This window comes from Lepidochelys olivacea (genome assembly GCF_965140295.1).
Source record: "Lepidochelys olivacea isolate rLepOli2 genome assembly, chromosome: 16".
Taxonomy (NCBI): domain Eukaryota; kingdom Metazoa; phylum Chordata; order Testudines; family Cheloniidae; genus Lepidochelys; species Lepidochelys olivacea.
In genome coordinates, this window is record NC_140426.1 from 25,476,448 (window position 1) to 25,491,023 (window position 14,576).

Consider the following 14,576-nt stretch of genomic DNA (forward strand, 5'->3'; position numbering starts at 1 on the left):
CTGCACTTTCATCTAAAAGAAAAAGCCCTCAACCTCCAAAATACGGCCAAGAATCAAACGATGCAAAGTTGACTTCCTGAATCTGCAGAAAGCCTGAAATAATGGCTCTAGCAACGTCAACATTCCCAGCCACATTAACTTCAGATGACCATTAACTATAAAGCCCAATCATGGCATTGTACTGAAATACAAATTATTTGTACTTCATTACTTATTTACATTGCAGTAGGATAGATAATAAGGATGACAACTTTTAGTTACTGGCTAGAGGCCATATTTTCTATATTTGAACTTTGTGCAAACCTCCTATTAACATCACTTGGTGTCTGGTGTGGGTGCAGGGACCTAAGTAGTCCTAAATTTATTCCACAGACCATAATTCAAAATAGAATTCAGCGCTTTCCAAAGAAGGAGTTTGACACTCCTGCTATAAATGCTCACTTAAGAGAAAGACTAGGTGAAAATACTGAGATAGACATTTCTGTGGCTTTACCTTCAACTGTATTTCCATGCTATTTTCCTTCCCGTAACAAAACTACAAAGGTTACAGCCATTATGACTCACCTGCAAGTCACAGAGCTTGTTAAATACTACAAGATTCTAAACACAGGGGTCCTCTGGACATGTCTGAATAATTAAAAAATTGATCAATATACCTAGAAATAAAATCTTATCTAGATGACTTGGATAGATATCCCAAGGCTTCCCTGAGGAGGCATAATGTTTATTCTGTAAATTAGTATTTCCAGATTGTCTAATACCTTAAAAAGAAAAGGAGTACTTGTGGCACCTTAGAGACTAACAAATTTATTTGAGCATAAACTTTCGTGAGCTATAGCTCACTTCATTGGATGCATGCAGTAGTTTTCTCTATGTTAGTCAGTCTCTAAGGTGCCACAAGTACTCCTTTTCTTTTTGCAGATACAGTCTAACACGGCTGCTGACACCTCTAATACCTTAGTTTCCAGATAACTTTCTTTAAAAATAATTCTAGTCGTATTAAAAACTTGTAGAGGATAAATTGGAAAGTTCACACTCTGATACATTTTTACCAATCCTCCTGCAAAAAGTGTCACTAAGCCAAGAGCTGGAGATAAGCAATCATTTACAACTTGGAGGCTAAGTCTGCCTAACAAAGAAGAGTTAATTAATAGAGAATTAAGAGAACACTGCCTACAAGGAATGTATCTAACACATTTTAAAATGATTCACCTGATTAGCCAAGACACAGTAACTGGAGTGGGGATATCAAGTAATCACAGTAATTTAAAGTGACCATAGGTGAGCCCCCACTATAGAAATGGTAATTGAGGATCACTTTCTACTACCATGGCAGAATACACTTTGCTTGCATTACCTATTATTTGATTATATAATCCAGGTGGCCAGAGTGCATCTGAGGGCAAATACATAACTTTTATCAAGTAGCCCACACCCAAACTCACCTTTAAAAGAACATAAAGTCCAAATATATCTTCAACAGTCACACGTGTTACATGGGGAAATAAAGATAACTGACTATACAGGGGAAATAAAGCACTAGCAACTACATCTGTTTCAAATGCAGCAATCTGAAGTATTGTAACAATAGTAGGTACAGAATTTCCACCCTTAAGTATGAATTTTAAATTGACAGTGTCTCTTTAACATGGCTAGCAGAGATAACAGGTTCCTGTGTAATATGCTCCATTTTAATCTTGTCAGCCGAAAATGGCATCTCTTCCATATTTACTATGAGTGCTTGAAGTCACTGTCTAACTTTATGGAAGTCATGTATGGCGCTCACGTCACTACCAGCTGGCTGGTACAACCCTTTTTGGGCAAAAGTTTGGTTGCCCTTAAGCATGTGAAGAGCCCAAATCTTGCCATCAGATTACTTTCCTGAATAATGGAATTATGAAGAATTTTGCTTTAGCTTCTCTAATATTAAATAGTCATTTGTTGTAATTCCTACTATTTTAACAACAGTGGAGTGTAACACAATATCTATGAATGCCCTAAGTTCCCAGGTTCAATTGGAACATTCCATAGACGACAGCATTTTTCACAAGTCTTTAGATTTTGAAGCATCATAGAATTCAAATTTGGATACCCCAGGAAGTTTTCATTTTACTTGACTGTTCAAGCATCTTTCTTCAGAGAAAGAGGTTACTCAAAATAAGCAATATTAAATGTGAAAAAACAAACTGAGTATTCCTCCAGATTCTTCCTAAAATATTATTCAGTTTTAGTTCAGACAAAGGCAAACCTAAACAGTTATTGCAGAAGAGCTTTGCTTAGACATGAAGTGCAAACACTGGTTGAGAGAGAGAATGACAAGCTCCTATGAGCAAAGTCAGTGAACAAGGGTTAGAGCAGAATATAGATTCTGTATTCTGTGATAACATAGTGACCTCCTAGTATACTCACTGGAGACATTTATATTTTCTTCAGCAACTTTATTTAAGGAGGTCTGAAAGTTAGAAGATGATACACTCAAGTTCCTTTTTATGGTTTGCAGTGATGCTTTTTGCTAGTGAGCAAAACTGAAGAGTTGCAAGGGTAATAATCTCTGCACTTGCCTCCTACCCCTAGGATGGAGAGTCAAAGAATGGGACCAGTATTTTTTTTTTTTTTTTTAAGAAAGACAGGCACAATTCAGCCAAGGTGCACAATGATTTGTGTTCTGCTGCTGCAAAGATAACAGAGGAAACACAAAAGTTGAACATTCAACATCAATTATGCTCACACACCACGCATAGGTGAACTCCTACTATACAACCCAAAATTTGTCAAATTGCAGGTATGTCTCAGACATTTGGATAATGAGGGTTTACATGTATCCTGTTGAGGTCAAGTTTTGGTTTTTTTTTGGTTTTTTTGTTTTTTAAGAGGATCATCAACATTCACTAATTAGAAAAGAATAAAACATATCTAAGAGTACCTCTACGCTGCAATTCGACACCTATGACTAACCTGTGCCAGCTGACATAGGCGCATGCTATGGGGCTGTTTAATTGCAGTGTAGATATTCAGGCTCGGGCTGGAGCCCAGGCTCTGGGACTCCATGAGGGGGGGAGGGTCCCAGAGCCCAGGTTCCAGCCCCAGACCATAAGTAAATAGCTCTGTAGCCTTAGTCAGCTGACACAGGCCAGCCCTGGGGTGTTTATCTGAAGTGTAGACATACCCTAAAAGCTAAGAGGATGTGCTCTAATGGCAAGAGTTCTTGATAGGTGGCCCAGATTTCCCTGGATTCCAATCGTATCTGAGCAACTGCCTCATTGCATGATAGTAGGAAATTCATTTGACTCCACCATGGAACCCACCCTCCCCCCAAAAAAATCAGCTGTAAAACAGAAAAAGCAACAACTTCTCTGATAACCAGGTGCTGTACCCAAGCAGGGCTTTTATAGGCTTTGTAAAAAAGGATATAAGGACTTGATGGCAAAATGCCTATAAAATAAATACTTTGCTATACATCCCTTGAACTTTACCTATATTTGGTCTCCTAGATGCAATGGTACTTAATTCTTCAAACTCAGAACACAAAATTGTTATTTTATAGTTCCCATTTTCAGTGTTACATTTCATTTTGAACTAAGGAATGTAATATGTAGAGGGTTTCTGACTCAATTTTTTTTTCTTGGTATACTTCTCCCTCCCTCTCTAAAGCCCTGGATTCTTGAGGAACATCAAAGGTTGATCTTTCTGGTCTACAGGCCCCTCAAACATTTTGAGCACACAGGCACTGTCACTGGGTGTGCACTGGCTATTTAAGGCAGACTGTAGATGAAGCATGATCCAATCCTGGCTGAGTGTGAAACGGGCCTTCTAGATCTAGTCTTCAGAGGGATTCTGGGAATTGTAGGCTACTGAAATGCATGCTTTCTACCAAGAGAGATGGGGAAGCAGTCCAGGAGATGGTATGGGCAAGGGCTGGCACAGAGGCCTGGGAGAAGAGAGAGGAGCTCTGGGAAGGGGTGAAGCATGAGAAGGAGAAAGCATGAGGTAATACAGAAATGATGTGGGTAGCAGGCCTGCTGCTGGCACCTGTTTAGGGACCCAGATTGGGGCTTCCAGCAAGGGTGGGAAGAAGTGCCCTGCTTCATTCCCTGGTATTAACAGGGGGTGAGAATTGAGGTCCTGGGAAGGAACTGCTTAGACTGAGAAGGATCAAGAGACTGGCTAATCTTTTACAATGGAGTAGAAGACAGCTTGGGAAGGACCAACGGATTGCATTATATTTAGTTTGGACTTTTCTGGTTGCCCTAGAACAAGGGTTCTCAAATTGGGGGTCATGACCCCTCAGGGGACTGCAAGGTTATTAAGTAGGGGTCATGAGCTGTCATCCTCCACCCCAAACTCCTCTCTGTTTCCAGCATTTATAATGGTGTTAAATATAAAAAATGTGTTTTTAATTTATGAGGGGGATCACACTCAGAGGCTTGCTGAGTGAAAGGAGTCACCAATACAAAAGCTTGAGAACCACTGCCATAGAAGGAGAGAACATTTGCTTGGTCAGAGGGTTACACTACAAGAAAACGCCCCCCCTCATTAACCTATCCACCAAAACCTCAAATCTCTGCACCAGTCAAAGGGAGACTACTGACTCGTAAAGGGAAATGGAAGCCTGGATGATGGGATGTCAGACTAGATAAGTAATCTTATTATTAGAGCCCAGCAAATCTGGAAATATCCGCTTTATATCCATGGATGTGGATATCTGCTAGCCACGTTTGAGGATGGCAGACTGGATGCAGATACAAATTTTGTATCCACGCAGGGCTCTACTTATTATAGACCCTTTTAGTGTATGTTTTAGAAAAGCCTTTTAAGTTTTTGCTTTCATGTGGTCCTCAATGCTTTATAAGATTTGATATTTAAATAGATACTGCACATGATAAGAGATGAAGAGCAGACAGCCCAGGAGTAGAAATCTGTGGGGAAAGTGAGTTTCGAAGAACGAGGATATTAGGTACACACAGAGGGATTTTGTTTTAGGTGCAGGAGCTACATGAAAAAACATGAGACGTTATGATGGCCAGAGTGTGAGGAGGTGTATGACATTTGAATAAAGTTACATCAGCCTTACAGGTCATTTTTCCAATAACTAAACAGCTTATAAAGTAATTGAGGACTCATCTAAAATGCAGTTAAATGTATATCATTTTCTTCAGACTACAGCAGTTGCAGAAAAATACTATAAGAGTGGAATATACAGTGGGATTGAAGAGTCTCAAAACGGTAACAGTTAAATGACTTGAGGTGGCAGTCTATAAGGCCAGTTACTGAGACCAGAATTTACAGTGAACACTAAAGAGAGGGACTGCTTGAGAATTTCTGTTCCTTACCATATTCAGAAACTCACATTAATTAAGCTTTTACCCTATCAAGACAGGGAGAAAGCTACACAGAGATCACTTCGCTCATCAGTGAAATGCAGACACTTGCATCTGGGGTGGAACACAATTGCTATTTTGCAGTGTAGAAACACTGCACAAAGATTGCAGACATTGAGTAAGGCATGTTTACTCCATTGAAACTACCAGGAAACAAACACGAGAAGGAATGTAGTTACCCAAGCTGGAATTTGGGCAAGACACAAGGTTAGTAACCCAATTCTTACAGACCGACCCCTGGATTCTTTATTTCAAATGGCCAGTAAACAAGAAGAACAGTAGCAATTCTAGGTGTCAAGTCTACTGAGGAATCCATGTAGCACATTATCTAACACCAACTCTTCTACAACTCACCATATTTTTTTGGCATGAGACGCTACAGAAGTGGTTTTGAAATGTAGAACCATCAGTATCTTACAGAGACTCCTTCTTAATTCTGAACTCCTGACACCACTTATGAATCACAGAATTTAAATGTGTAAGAAATACAAGCACAAGCATTTCAGTTAGCAGGCAATGTAGCAACATTACTCACCCATAGTGACATAGGGCAATTTGTCAGTTGATCCATGGGGATAGATGCTGTAAAGGTGGGGTCCAGAGACATCTACTCCCCCTAAAACCAGAGCAGCACCAATGTAACCTTGATACCTGTTGAACAAAGTACAAACATGAATTTAGACATTGATAAACTTAATTTTACTTTAACATAACATATGCATTCTAAAAACTGAAGTACTTTCTCATTATTATAACAGGTTGTTTCTCCATGCATAATAACCTAAATGTATATCTTTCAAAAACATGCCAGTCCTATTAGCCAATATTAAATACAGACACCTTATTTGGTCTAGTTAATCTGCCCCCCCTTCCTTTTTTTTTAAACATCATTATACAAATTAAAAATAACTGTGTGGCTACCTATCAGGAGCACTCTGCAAATGTCAGCAATGTGTAATGACTCGAATTAAGAAAAATTAACTCTAGTGCATAGAAAGGTACTGTAGTATTAAACCACCATCGCCTGAAATTGGAGAATTAAAATGTTCAGCTGCAGCAAATGTGCTGGACCTCGACTGGCACACTTGCTGTGCTAGAGCACTACTATCCTGTGCACGCCCTTCTTTTGTTAATAGAAAGAGAAGCCAAAAAGTTAACTTTTTCAGGTCTTACTTGAAGTATCGTAATTCCTGCATTTGAAACAGGTTTTTATTTTATTGGAAAGAGTTTAGAAATGCATGCCCTTCTCCACTTCTATTTTTAGTCTTTGGTTGGTCCAAATGTCTGGATTGCTTTTAATGACTGTCACATGACAGCCCGTTGGAACAGCCAAGCTGACCAACAGCAAGCTGCCAACCTGATAACCTGAATTACTATAACTCATCCTGACTCCAGATCACTTGGTTTCATGGAATGTTTTGGGGTTTTTTTTCCTCCTTCTTCCTCCTTCTTCCATCCCAGACTTTAATTTTCTGGGAACTTTCCTGATCGGTGGAAACTTTTTTTAATCACATACACATACTTCGTTCTTTCACCTTCCACCCACCTACATGGAAAACACTGTATTAAAATAACATTGGCATGATTTAAAAAAAGTGATCGAGAACATGCCCTCAGTCTGTTCAGCCTGGAAAAACTGGTAATGTGGTTTAAATACCCACCCACATAAAACAATGCTTGATTCTGATGGCAAACCCATCAGTTGAAACTATTTTAGGATGAATGCCCTACAATTTCCAAGTGAAACATTACATTTCCTTTGCATGTCTCCCTCCCCCCCTCTTCCCCAAACAATAACCAAAAAGTCTTTGGCATATTGGCCACCTGGAAAATCTGAGGACCCTAGACAATATCAAAGTGACAATGGGTGTACTGATTGAATTAATTTTAAATTAAATAAAAACAAGTTTTAAATTTAAATGAAGATGCTGCAGAATTTCGAGTCTTTGGCAAAATGGTTCCTCATATACTCTGACTCCTTGCTACATACTTTAGATCCAGTTTACTAGGGCTGGCTGTACAGCTGTGAGGAAGGTTACAGCAAAGAGGTAAAACGTTAAGATCAGGAAAGTTGTACTTCGTAAGTTTGTTTAGAAGAATGTAGCAAATGTCTGAAGTGTCAGTTGAGGGGACTGGACTACATAAGTCAAGAATAAGTTTCTATTGGTGGCAGTCTTTCAGAACCTGATCATTCAAAAACTCTCTCAGCAATAGATAATGCCACTAAAAATACAAACCTCAGCTATTAGACCCTTAAATAATTCAGCAGCTAATTGTATCCTATGGAGTGTGTGTAAATACCTAATCTACCTTTGTATCTCTTTGCAAAGCTATATTTGAGAGGACAACGTTGTAGGGAGAAATGGGAAATCCGAATGGTTTTGAGGGACTTTGTATTTTCCTCTATCATCCTGCCTCTGTCTTCACTGTTTGGCTGGGATAAGTGACCCAAACAAATTGAGGGAACATTGGACTAGCAGTAAAGAAGGGTCTAGTATTTCAAGACTCAGTTTGTTTTTCCAGTTTTGCCACTGACTCTGACCTTGGATCAAGTTATTCAACCTCTGTCTTACTTTCCCCATCTGTAAAATGGATATAACACTTAGCTACACTGTACCTGAAAAGTGGTGGATGTTTAAATAATGCTCGTAAAAATTTAAAAGCACAGTCTTGTGTCAAAGGACCCATGGGTGAAGGGTGCTTCTGAGGTGTCATGTAGTATTACTGTCTGTATAAAATTGTTGTATTAAATTGTAATCACTTTGTTTCAGTCCTTTGATGTAAGACTGTGTTTTTAAATTCACCACATACAGTGCAGGAAATGGAAAGACAACTCAGATTGTTTCTTTGCTTCTGTCTGACAAAGAAAAATGAACAAAGTGCATGGCAGTTTTATGATAAAATATTGATATACTTTTGACTTCGGGTCAGTGTCTGCAAGGAATTCATGGAGTTACCTGAAAAGCATCTGTTTGAGCATTCGGTTAGCTGTGACAACTCTCGGAAGCCGTCCAGTAGACAAGGAATGGAGCTCCAGATTGGAAGAGATCAGCTGAGTTGTCATGTCAGTGTCTGCGGCTGTCCCAGCACCACAACAACTGGAAAACATTTTTAGCAAGTCACCAAGTTAAAAACTCTTAAACACTGTATTTAATTAATATCCCTCTTCTTTTAGTCACTAGAAACAGGCAGTGCTACTTCCAAGGTGGATACCAGCTATTCGGAGAGGTAAAATTAAGATAACTTTATTTAATGTGATAGATTTTCATAGTCTCCTCCCCTAGTTTGCTTTGATTTAATCCAATTCACATAATTGTTATAGTTTCCTGACCCTTTTACTATATGAAGACCACTCACATGCATTCAGAGTTAACAATAAACATTTTCTTTGACAGAAAGAAGTCTTTCCAATAGCAACTGTAGGGTAGGATGTTTAACTGCTTCCTATTTAGATACTCCTGCAGTTTTTTCAACACGAGCGTTACAGCCTTATACTGATACAGGAGAAAAAATTAAATTAACCAGATACTAACCGTGAAACTAACCAACCTATTTTCATTGTCTGGCATGAATGACTACCAAAAGGAGACAAACAGCATTACTGGTGAAATTAACTACCATTTTAAAGTTCTCACCTTTAATCTGAAGTATTAGCAATAAGGCGTACAGTTTACGAGAATCAACACTAAAATTACACGTAAAGTTTACTTACTTTAAAACTGACAGTTTTAATACTTACTAGATATTAGGAGAAATGAAGTGTATTTTTGAACAGTTCTTGTCAGCAACAACCATCCCCTCAGTTGCTCTTGTATCTGCTCCAAGGACTATACCATCCTACAGAAAAGGTGAGAAACTTAAAATCAAAACTTTAACAAGATTTAAAATTATTTTACTGCTCATGTTACAGCAGTCTGTAATATGCAATGACAATGACCACTGTCACTTTCTGCAATTCTCACAATAATAATGTACCTTCCAAGAGAGAGAAAATGGTAAATATTGGGCTGCAGAAGAATTTGTAATGGACAGACGTTCCCGCAGCACCAAAAAGAGACTGTCACCATCAAATATACAGCAATGTGTCAGGAAAGGGCAAGCACTCTAAAGAGAGCCTGTGAGTAAAGAGAGCTGACAGAGTAAGTCAGCAGTGGACTGAATGCTGTGTTCAGCTGAAGACGACACTTTCGGAACTTTCCAGTGAGGTGACAGGCTAGCAGATCTTAATTGAAGAGGTAAGATTTCATGTTATTTTCCAACTAGGTTTCATATTGTGCGCATCACCACAGTATCTCTTGCCACCTGAAGGAACAGCCAACCCAGATTACAGGCCAGCTGTTGCCTCATCAAGAGTGTGGAGTTTGGCTTTTAAAGTGCAGTGACACAAGAGACTAAACATTACATTTCATCTCATCTCTAACTTCCAGATAAAATATGATCTTTTTATCATGATTATTCCTAAGTGTGAGACCTGTACAGGCCATCTGGGATGTAATTCTGTTTTTCATCATCATCAGAACAGAAGATTCTGCAAAGGGAATTTAGCTGACTGTTCTCCTGATAAACAGCAAGAAAAATAGAATGCAGATCTCTCTTGATGTATTCACTCAACAGCCCCAAAGAACTCATGTGGGTACACAAAGCAGAAGTCTCCCCGCATTTACTCAGGGCAAAAACCCCTTATGCAACAGCTGCTAACCCCAGAAAATGTGAAGAGCTGAGTCCATTACAAACATCTTCCTGTGACTCTTAGCTGCTCCGTGTTGCACTCTGATGTTACAGTGACGGGGGCCCTAGGAGCATGTGCCTGAGGGAAGGAGGTAGAGGAGCAATCTAATCTCACCTTGAACACAACTCCAGCAATGGTGGTGCCTGTCTTCCGGGCTGCAGGGAGCCGAAGCCCCTTCTTAGTGAACTCTGCCTCCAGGAGCGCATTCCTGGAACAAGGGGAGGAGCCAAAGGGAGAATAAGGAGACATGGCACCTTCACAATCAAGGCTTTCATCTTTTCCTACGCCTCCCTCCTCAGTTGGCTGAACTGCCCGGCCTCGCCCCCACACCACCGGGCCCTCCCCCCCCCCCGCCAGCCCGGCCCCGCACCCACACCACCGGGCCCCCCCACCGGCGGCCCTCCCCCCCCCCCAGCCCCACACCACCGGGCCCTCCCCCCCCCGCCCCGCCAGCCCGGCCCCGCCCCCACACCACCGGGCCCTCCCCCACCCCGCCAGCCCGGCCCCGCCCCCACACCACCGGGCCCTCCCCCCCCCGCCAGCCCGGCCCCGCCCCCACACCACCGGGCCCTCCCCCCCCCACCAGCCCGGCCCCGCCCCCACACCACCGGGCCCTCCCCCCCCCGCCAGCCCGGCCCCGCCCCCACACCACCAGGCCCTCCCCCCCCCGCCAGCCCGGCCCCGCCCCCACACCACCGGGCCCCCCCCACACCACCAGCGGCCCGGCCCCGCCCCCAGCCCCACACCACCGGGCCCTCCCCCCCCGCCCCCACACCACCGGGCCCTCCCCCCCCCCCAGCCCGGCCCCGCCCCCACACCACCGGGCCCTCACCCCCCCCACCAGCCCGGCCCCGCCCCCACACCACCGGGCCCTCCCCCCCCCCGCCAGCCCGGCCCCGCCCCCACACCACCGGGCCCTCCCCCCCCCGCCAGCCCGGCCCCGCCCCCACACCACCGGGCCCTCCCCCCCCCGCCAGCCCGGCCCCGCCCCCACACCACCGGGCCCTCCCCCCCCCGCCAGCCCGGCCCCGCCCCCACACCACCGGGCCCTCCCCCCCCCGCCAGCCCGGCCCCGCCCCCACACCACCGGGCCCCCCCCCGCCGGCCCGGCCCCGCCCCCACACCACCGGGCCCCCCCCCACACCACCGGCGGCCCGGCCCCGCCCCCACACCACCGGGCCCCCCCCCACACCACCGGCGGCCCGGCCCCGCCCCCACACCACCGGGCCCCCCCCCACACCACCGGCGGCCCGGCCCCGCCCCCACACCACCGGGCCCCCCCCCACACCACCGGCGGCCCGGCCCCGCCCCCACACCACCGGGCCCCCCCCCACACCACCGGCGGCCCGGCCCCGCCCCCACACCACCGGGCCCCCCCCCACACCACCGGCGGCCCGGCCCCGCCCCCACATCACCGGGCCCCCCCCCACACCACCGGCGGCCCGGCCCCGCCCCCACATCACCGGGCCCCCCCCCACACCACCGGCGGCCCGGCCCCGCCCCCACATCACCGGGCCCCCCCCCACACCACCGGCGGCCCGGCCCCGCCCCCACATCACCGGGCCCCCCCCCACACCACCGGCGGCCCGGCCCCGCCCCCACATCACCGGGCCCCCCCCCACACCACCGGCGGCCCGGCCCCGCCCCCACATCACCGGGCCCCCCCCCACACCACCGGCGGCCCGGCCCCGCCCCCACATCACCGGGCCCCCCCCCACACCACCGGCGGCCCGGCCCCGCCCCCACATCACCGGGCCCCCCCCCACACCACCGGCGGCCCGGCCCCGCCCCCACATCACCGGGCCCCGCCCCCACATCACCGGGCCCCCCCCCACACCACCGGCGGCCCGGCCCCGCCCCCACATCACCGGGCCCCCACCCACACCACCGGCGGCCCGGCCCCGCCCCCACATCACCGGGCCCCCACCCACACCACCGGCGGCCCGGCCCCGCCCCCACATCACCGGGCCCCCCCGCACACCACCGGCGGCCCGGCCCCGCCCCCACATCACCGGGCCCCCCCGCACACCACCGGCGGCCCGGCCCCGCCCCCACATCACCGGGCCCCCCCCCACACCACCGGCGGCCCGGCCCCGCCCCCACATCACCAGGCCCCCCCCCACACCACCGGCGGCCCGGCCCCGCCCCCACATCACCGGGCCCCCCCCCACACCACCGGCGGCCCGGCCCCGCCCCCACATCACCGGGCCCCCCCCCACACCACCAGCGGCCCGGCCCCGCCCCCACATCACCGGGCCCCCCCCCACACCACCGGCGGCCCGGCCCCGCCCCCACATCACCGGGCCCCCCCCACACCACCGGCGGCCCGGCCCCGCCCCCACACCACCGGCGGCCCGGCCCCGCCCCCACATCACCGGGCCCCCCCCCACACCACCGGCGGCCCGGCCCCGCCCCCACATCACCGGGCCCCCCCCACACCACCGGCGGCCCGGCCCCGCCCCCACATCACCGGGCCCCCCCCCACACCACCGGCGGCCCGGCCCCGCCCCCACACCACCGGGCCCCCCCCACACCACCGGCGGCCCGGCCCCGCCCCCACACCACCGGGCCCCCCCCACACCACCGGCGGCCCGGCCCCGCCCCCACACCACCGGGCCCCCCCCACACCACCGGCGGCCCGGCCCCGCCCCCACACCACCGGGCCCCCCCCACACCACCGGCGGCCCGGCCCCGCCCCCACACCACCGGGCCCCCCCCCACACCACCGGCGGCCCGGCCCCGCCCCCACACCACCGGGCCCTCCCCCACACCACCGGCGGCCCGGCCCCGCCCCCACACCACCGGGCCCTCCCCCCCCGCCAGCCCGGCCCCGCCCCCACACCACCGGCGGCCCGGCCCCGCCCCCACACCACCGGGCCCCGCCAGCCCGGCCCCGGCCCCGGCCCCACACCACCGGGCCTCGACCCCTGCCCCAGGCTGAGCGCCCTGGATGAGGGGAACGAAACACCCCCCTCCGCTGCGCCAGGCGGGGCTGCCCCACGGCTCAGGCTCCGCAGGCCGGGCTCCTCCAGGCAGCCTCCCTACGCGGCTTGCGCTGAGTCGCGCTGCCGGCGCCGGCCCGCTCCCCTCTCTCTAAGCGCCCCGGCCCCGCCGCGCGCCCCGCCCCCGGCCCTCACCGGGCGCAGTTGTCGAAGCCGAAGCCGCTGCTCGGAGCCTGGAGCACGGACACCGCCGCCATCTTCCCGCCGCCGGGGCGCCGCCGCGTGACTCAGCGAGCGCCGGCCGCGCAACCGCTTCCGGGTCACCGCCGCTCGCCTGCCCCGGAGCCGGAAGGGCCCGGCCGCGGAGCGCCCAGGCCATGGCCCGCGGTGACGCCCACCCGCCCCGGGGCTGGCTGCAGAATCGGGCCCTTAGAGGCCCAGGCCCGGGCCGCTCGGACAGCACGGGCCAGGCCCCGCGCCAGTCGGGAGCTGGGCGTCGCAATCCCGGGAAAAGAGCAGGAGAGGACTTGTGGCACCCGAGAGACTAACCGATTTACCTGAGCCTAAGCTCGTGAGCTACGGCTCACTGCATCGGAGGCGTTCCCTGGAGAATACAGGGGGGAGATTGATCTACACCGAGACCATGAAACAATGGGTGTTACCCTACAGACTGTAGGGAGAGTGATCACTTAAGATGAGCTAATGGGGGGGGGGGAGAAAACCCTTTCTAGCGATAATCAAGGTGGGCCATTTCCAGCAGTTAACAAGAACGTGTGGGGGGGGGGGGAGGAATAAACAAGGGGAAATAGTTTTACTTTGTGTTATCTGATTTGTGTCCATTTATTCTTTTACGTAGAGACTGTCCAGTTTGACCAGTGTACATGGCAGAGGGGCATTGCTGGCCCATGATGGCATAGATCACATTGGTAGATGTGCAGGTGAACGAGCCTCTGATCGTGTGGCTGATGTGATTCGGCCCTGTGATGGTGTCCCCCGAATAGATATGTGGGCACAGTTGGCAACGGGCTTTGTTGCAAGGGTAGGTTCCTGGGTTAGTGGTTCTGTTGTGTGGTGTGTCGTTGCTGGTGAGTATTTGCTTCAGGTTGCGGGGCTGTCTGTAAGCAAGGACTGGCCTGTCTCCCAAGATCTGTGAGAGTGATGGGTTGTCCTTCAGGATAGGTTGTAGGTCTTTGATGATGCATTGGAGAGGTTTTAGCTGGGGGCTGAAGGTGATGGCTCGTGGCGTTCTGTTATTTTCTTTGTTGGGCCTGTCCTGGAGTAGGTGACTTCTGGGTACTCTTCTGGCTCTGTCAATCTGTTTCTTCACTTCAGCAGGTGGGTATTGTAGTTGTAAGAATGCTTGATAGAGATCTTCTAGGTGTTTGTTTCTGTCTGAGGGGTTGGAGCAAATGAGGTTGCCACACTATCAGAGGCTCGTTCACCTGCGCATCTACCAATGTGATATATGCCATCATGTGCCAGCAATGCCCCTCTGCCATGTACATTGGTCAAACTGGACAATCTCTA

The 14,576-nt window shown here is 50.0% G+C and overlaps 1 protein-coding gene across 1 annotated transcript in view; it reads right to left on the reverse strand.

The window, feature by feature from the left end:
• Positions 1–13,382, reverse strand: part of PSMB7 (proteasome 20S subunit beta 7) — a 42,398-nt gene extending 29,016 nt beyond the window's left edge. Inside the window, exons 1-5 of the mRNA XM_084649958.1 lie at positions 13,245–13,382; positions 10,222–10,315; positions 9,118–9,215; positions 8,336–8,476; positions 5,914–6,029 (exon numbers count right to left, since the gene is read on the reverse strand). Of these exons, the coding sequence (XP_084506084.1) occupies positions 5,914–6,029; positions 8,336–8,476; positions 9,118–9,215; positions 10,222–10,315; positions 13,245–13,306 (511 nt within the window). The 5' untranslated portion in view covers positions 13,307–13,382. The remainder of the gene's footprint in view (positions 1–5,913; positions 6,030–8,335; positions 8,477–9,117; positions 9,216–10,221; positions 10,316–13,244) is intronic.
• Between the last annotated feature and the right edge of the window lie 1,194 nt (positions 13,383–14,576).